We start from the raw sequence: 7,372 nt of genomic DNA, 5'->3' as shown, positions 1-7,372 counted from the left end.
CTGCAAATAAACATAATCAAATACATGATATATAAAAAATCTAAAATATAATTAAGATAATCATTGAGTTCTAACATAATATTTAATTATTATCTTAAAAGAATTATTATATTAAACCAAAAATAAATTAGTTTGTTATTAAACTTTAATTAAATTATAAAAAAATTAAATAAATTACAGAAAAACAAGAACTTTTAAATAGTTAATTTGATACTAATTTCGGTTTTTTTTTCAAAATTTTATAATATCTTCAAATTTATATTCCATTTAAAAATAAAAATATTTTTTTTCAAAACCATATAAAATCGCATTATAACATTAATAAACCCAAAATATAAAACGAAACGTTAAAATTAAGATGTTGCATCGTACGAATATCCTTTTTAGTTTAATTTGATTGGATTTAACTGAAAAAATTAACGGACATTAATTTATTTTTAAATTTAAAAATGATATTCTTATAATCGTCTTGGGATCTCCTCAAGGTGGCCACGTTTAATTATTGAGAAAACCGAAAAGATTTCTTTTTACAGAACACACCTTCAACTTGGAGTAATTTCACTTTACGTCCCTCATTTTAATTATTATTCCACTTAGATCCTCACACCAGCCTTCTTATAACAATCATCATGTGTTATTATAACAATTTATCATTTTTATGTGTTTATATCATAAACTTCCAACCAAACATGGAGTAAGGATTGAGATTTAAACTAATCTGACCTCTACTTGAAGAGTAGAACGATATTTTTCATGAATATCATGACGTCCACTTTGTTTTGCAGCTACTGAAACGTGACCAAACCGGATTTTTCAACGTCACCAATTAATACATGTCTGTTACTTTACTGCATTAACGAGCCGTTTAACAAACACTTATCCAGTAAGCGCTTACCGGTAAAATTTAACATTATTATATACTTATCGGGTAAGATTTAGTCCACCAAAACAATATAGGATACAACAATTTACCCGATAAGCACTTACTGTGGTAAGAGTCGTCGTTCTCACTTACCAGGTAAAACTCTTGATCCTTGTCTTGCTTTTACCGGGTAAGATTCTTGGTTCTTACTATATTCATCCGGTGAGGTAATGTTACTTGGTAAGCGCGTACCCAGGTAAACGTTTGGTAAACGGCCCCTAACTTTACTTTCATTTCCTTTTCTTTTTATATGCTCCATTGTTGAGGCTCAAACCGGATCTCAAACTTGTACTGAAAACAATCAAAACCACAAGCAGCAAAATTGACAACTTGTCAAAACTATAAGGTAGTGAAAATGAACAATATCCATCCATAAAGAATTCTATGGTTGTCTTGCCGATCATCAACAGTCACAAATTGAAAACCAGACCAAAAAGTGAACTCCATTGAAAGAAGTGATGGAGTTGATTGCAGTGTGTTGTGTTGTTGGAGTAACATCAATAGTTGTGTCATGTGTTTGGAGGGTTTTAAACTGGTTGTGGTTCGAACCAAAGAAGGCGGAGAAGGGTCTAAGAGACCAAGGGCTCGATGGCAGTTGGTACCGGTTCATGTTCGGAGACTTGAAAGAGATGGCTCAGATGACAATCGAAGCCAAATCGAAACCCATGAGTTTATCTCACGATATCGCTCCCCGTGTCTTCCCCTTCTTCCATAAGGCTGTGAACACTCATGGTACGTATCTGTTTTTCTTAGCTTCTCAAATATTTATATAGTTAACCACAAGGGTGGTGTCTGATTGTTTTAAGCATAGCTTCAATGGTCAAAAGTAACAGAAGGTCCTAGGTTCAAATCCAAGGGGAATAAAACTTTTCTTGTGGTCATGGAGATTCAAATACGGTGACTCCGAGCTATCTGCAAAGCAGATGGTTTGAGATTAGTCGGTTCGTATAGCGGGTTAGATATCCAAGTTAATCAAAAAAATATTTATATAGTTTTTGTTTTTATAAAATTTAAAATCTCATTAATTAGTATTTTATTAGAATTGTATATGTATGATCGCAGGTTATTTTAATATTTGAAAGTATATAAATGATCCTAGTCCTTGATATGGTTAGATCGGATTTGATTGGTCAAAATTTATGTCTATGCGAAAAATAAAATGATAGTTTCGTAGCTTTTACAAATAGACGGCAAACGAGTTTACATATGAACTATATGTTAATATATATATATGAATCCGTGGGTTTCATCCGACTCCTTTGTGAAAAATGGATAAATTGTTAGATTGCAGATGTGGCCCTATTGTTCCGATGGAGAGATGAATATATGAACCCATATAATTCACATATGAACTAATTAACTGATTCACATACATATGACCCCGTGGGTTCATATGTGAATCGATTAAATAGTTTATATATGAACTAATTAATGAGTTTACATATGAACATATAGGTCATACATAAATCACATGAGTTCACCTATAAATTTGTTTACCATCAATTTGTGAAAATAAAGAAATTATTCTTCTATCTTCGCATACTCATGCAAGGAATAATTGGTACTTTATAGTTAAAGTTGTAAATGTTGACTAAATGAAGGGCTGTGATCAGTTCTTTACTTCTCAAATAAACCTTTTCATATATATATATATATGTGTGTGTGTGTGTGTGTGTGTGTGCGCGCGCGTGCACGCATGAATAACAATTACTTTTTAAACATTTGAATGAGTTGACTTTTTAATCTAAACTTTATTTTCCATCAATTACCTTCATTTACCTTTTATCTTCATATTTATCTTCATATATATTTTCATTTTTAGTCACTTTCACGAACTTCTACATACATTTAATAGCTTTCAAATGCATGAATTTGTTAAATTTTTGGCGAGTAAATAAAGGTTGTTGAATATATGTGACGGTTTTGTTCTCACCTCCTCATCATAATTCTTACTCTAACCGGAAACCAACCCTATATATAGACAGAAAGAAATAACATAGTGCTGATTGAAAAGAACAAAATAATATCCGTTTGGCGTTTAGGATGATTGAATATTCTTTCAAGAAAAATATTGGAATAAACTACATTTTTTTGTCCTTTATGTTTGTTGAGAACTGTTATTATTGTTGTTTTCGTTATTTTCTTATCTATATATATACTATATTATAAACCATTTGACAAAACTCTTAAAAACCATTTTTTATACATGAAGTACTGTTTATTGTTGCATATTACTTAAAATTTAAGATTACAAGTAATTTTGCGTAAGTACAACTTATTAAAGCTCCATTTTCAAATTCGTGTAACTAACTGTTGATAAACATAATCAAATACAGGATAAACATTCATTTTAAATATAGAAAATCTAAAATATAATTAAGATAATTATTGAGTTCTAACAGAATGTTTAATTATTATTTTTATAAAAAAATTATACTATTAAACCAAAAATGAATTACTTTATTATTAAATCTAAATTAAATTATAATAAAAAATTAAATTAGAAGAGTTACACCAAAAAGAAGAGAACTATTAAATAGTTAATTTGATACTATTATCTATTTATTTTTTTACAAATTTTTATGTTATCTTCAAATTGATATTTTAGTTCAAAAATAAAAAGATTACCGTTTTTTCAAAACCACATAAAATCGTATTATATCGATAGAGATAAAGAATAAAAACTAAACATCAAAATCGAGATTTATCTCGTTGCATTGTGCGAGTACCCTTCTAGTTTTCTTAAATATGTATCATTATTGTATGAACCTACCTCTACAAGTATATATATGTAGACATATGTTGTCTTATTACACACCTTGAAAAACGTCATGGCTTCGCCGTAACTCGTGAGGCTTGAGTCTTGACCTTGCTGGCACATCATGCCTCACGTCGTTTAGAACCTTGGTCACAATCCGTAGTTGTCCATCTCCCTAGTTGAACGTATTTTTCTTATAAAACGATTCAAAACATATAGGTAAGAATTGCTTTACGTGGATGGGACCGAAACCTTTGGTACACATATCGGATCCATCAATGATACGAGATATCTTTGCGGATTATCATCATTTTCAAAAGGCGAGGGGAGGAAATCCGTTGTTAAAGCTGCTAGCGAGAGGATTAGTTGACGCTGAAGCCGATCAATGGGTTAAACATAGAAAAATCATCAATCCCGCCTTTCATGTCGAGAAGCTCAAGGTTTCTTGCTCTTGTTTTCTCTTTAACGTTACAATTATATAACAATATGCCTTTTGCAACGTCGTTTGGATGTTTTCGTGTTGTTTTTGTCAGCATATGGTGCCTGCGTTTTACGTGAGTTGCAGTGAGATGATTCACAAATGGGAAGAGATGCTATCAAAGAAAAGCTCGTGTGAAGTGGACGTGTGGCCTCATCTTCAAACGCTTTCAAGTGACGTAATTTCACGAACGGCTTTTGGTAGCAGCTTTGAGGAAGGAAGAAAGATATTTGAACTTCAAACCGAACAAACGGAGTTGGTTATGAAAGCTGCACAATCGTTCTACATTCCGGGATTAAGGTAAATTTGTTTCTAAACGATATTTTTAAACTTGGTTCTTCATTTAACAAAACAAACAAACGAAATTACGAAGCGTATAACACTTCTACTTACGGTTATTTGATCGATAGTTGGAGTTTATTGGTATAAAAAGGCGTTTTATGCTAATCATATACGATTCAGTAGATTTTTGCCAACGAAAAACAACAGGAGGATGAAAGAGGTCGATATAGAAGTGAAGGGTTTGATAAGGAAAATTATCAATAAACGAGTTGTTGCAATGAAGACCGGGGAAGCTAGTAACGATGACCTTTTGGGAATTCTTTTGGATTCCAATTACAAAGAAATGAAACAACACGAGAATAACGGTTCTGGATTAAGCATCGAGGAAATCATCGAAGAATGCAAGCTTTTCTACTTTGCAGGACAAGAGACCACCGGAAACATGCTTGTTTGGACGATGATTTTACTGGGTCAACACACGAATTGGCAGACACGTGCCAGAGAGGAAGTTCTACATGTCTTCGGAGAGAAAAGACCAGATGTTGATGGATTGAGTCGCCTGAAAACCGTAAGCTTTTTTCGTACTTTAACATTACTAGAATTATCGAGAGCAAAATCCTACATTAATTTCGTTACTTATCCTTACAACAGAATTGGGTTTATACTATAGGACGTCTAAAGTGTTTAAGCATTAATAAAGTGTCATGTAAAAAGATGAGTTATAAAAGACAGTTCTCAAAAATGTTACTATAAACTTATTGTAACACTTTTAGATAGAACACTTTATTTTTTGATCACAGAAAATAAAGTACCATAAGACACTCTATTAGGATGCTTAAACACTTTAGACGTCCTATAAACCCGATTTACGTTGTATTGTGTATTCTCGATTCATTACATATCTTTAATGTTGATTTGACATTGTGTATCGTCGTTGATAACTATTAATCTCGTATCTTTGTTATTCCGTTTTACAGATTAACATGATTTTCAACGAGGTTCTTAGATTATATCCTCCGGCAATTGCACTAAGACGAATGATACATAAGGATACCAAATTAGGGAACTTAAGATTACGAGCGCAAACCATGATCCAACTAAACATGTTGTTTTTGCACCATGACCATGATATATGGGGTGACGATGCGAGCGTGTTTAACCCTGAGAGATTTTCCGAAGGCGTGTCAAAGGCGACCAAGGGACAAACAATGTATTTCCCGTTTGGAGGGGGACCACGAATATGCATCGGACAGAATTTTGCAATGCTAGAAGCGAAAATGGCACTTGTCATGATTCTACAGTGCTTTTCTTTCGAGCTCTCTCCATCGTACTCGCATGCTCCGTACACCGTGATTACTCTAAAACCTCAGTATGGGGCTCACTTGATTCTACACAAACTTTAGGTACATCATTATATGTTCTGTTTTATTGTGAATTTGAAGTACGTTATGTTATGCATAATGTTATCGATATATTAGTTTTGCTTAACCATTTGATAACGATAACGAAAGACATAAGAACATAAACACATACAAGAAATGGATTCAACATGGTATTGTAATAGAGTTTAGTTAAACTGACCCGAAGCACTTGCGTCGGTTGCAACGAAATTGCTTGATGCGTGTAGATCGAAGTCTTCTAAACCTTTATACAGTTTGCTTCAAAATGTGGCGAGACCAAATACAAATTCATATAGGCAACATGCATTTGATCTCCTTTATTTAAAGGTCATGGAAGATAGAGACTACATTTTTACACATGAAACTTTACAGTAAAACATTGTGAAGTTAAAAAAAATTCGAGCCTTCACAACAAAAAACGTTGTTAAGGTTATCTTCATAGCAGAAACATTGTGAAAGTTACCTTCACAGTGTTCTGCTGTGAAGTTTCAAGTGTAAAAGAAGTGGTCTCATGGGTCTAATGAAAACACCTTGATCTCACATGATTCCTAGTCTATACATATATGTATATATCTACATATGTATATATAGGGTTAGGTTCAAATGAGACCAATCTGTTTTCGTGAGACCCGTGAGACTACAAAATAACACTTAAAACTTCACAGCAAAATATTGTGAAATTAAAAAAAAACTACAAACCTTCACATCAGAACACCTACATTGCTATCACTACTAGAATACTGGGTATTTTCGGCAGACAATTTCCGCCCGAATATTGCCGGCGGACAATAAAAAAGTCAACTTCTATTGACTTCCGTCGTAAAATCGCTGGAAAAGTTATTCTGGTTATATTTCCGGCGGATTTCTTAATTAATTATTTTAGACTTGTATTTAAATCTAATTACAATGACTTACCGCCGGATTTCCGGCGGATATATTTGCCAGTAAATTAATTCATTTTTTTTCTTTAAAAAAACTTAAATATTTTCTTAAATTTAATCACGAATTTTTAAATAAACCGGTGGAAATTTTTAAATTTTTAAATAAACCGGTCGAAATTTTTAAATTTTTAAATAAATTCTAAGCCTTCACAACAAAAAACATTGTTAATGTTATCTTCATAGCAAAAACACTGTGAAAGTTACCTTCACAGTGATCTGCTGTGAACTTTCAAGTGTAAAAAAAGTGGTCTCATGAAAACAACTTGATCTCACATGATTCCTAGTCTATATATATATATATATATATATATATATAGAGAGAGAGAGAGAGAGAGAGAGAGAGAAGCGTTAAAATAAAAACTTACCCCATTTGTGTAAACCGTGTAAACCAATCTCATCCATCCATTTTCTTGATCAATGGCTAAGATTAGTTTACATTATTTTAGGAAATTAAAAAATAAAAAATATTAAAAAATTATTTTATTTCAATACTAAGGGCAAAATTGGTAAACAAAAATAAGTCATTTTATAATGAAACTGTTGGTCCCAAAGGATCTACAAGAATACTAAACAGTTTGTAGAAGGGGGGGG

The 7,372-nt window shown here is 32.3% G+C and overlaps 1 protein-coding gene across 1 annotated transcript; it reads left to right on the top strand.

The window, feature by feature from the left end:
* Positions 1-1,327: 1,327 nt before the first annotated feature.
* Positions 1,328-5,928, top strand: LOC112501650 (cytochrome P450 CYP72A219-like). The gene is made up of 5 exons (XM_025105342.1): positions 1,328-1,654; positions 3,900-4,120; positions 4,214-4,458; positions 4,624-5,008; positions 5,418-5,928. The coding sequence occupies exons 1-5, from the start codon at positions 1,381-1,383 to the stop codon at positions 5,841-5,843; spliced, it is 1,551 nt and encodes a 516-aa protein (XP_024961110.1). The 5' UTR covers positions 1,328-1,380; the 3' UTR covers positions 5,844-5,928.
* The last annotated feature ends 1,444 nt before the right edge of the window (positions 5,929-7,372 follow it).

This window comes from Cynara cardunculus, unplaced genomic scaffold, assembly GCF_001531365.2.
Source record: "Cynara cardunculus var. scolymus isolate 2C unplaced genomic scaffold, CcrdV1 Un_Scaffold_363, whole genome shotgun sequence".
Taxonomy (NCBI): domain Eukaryota; kingdom Viridiplantae; phylum Streptophyta; class Magnoliopsida; order Asterales; family Asteraceae; genus Cynara; species Cynara cardunculus.
The sequence above is the reverse complement of the archived record's forward strand: the minus strand, read 5'-3'. Positions and strand labels throughout refer to the sequence as shown.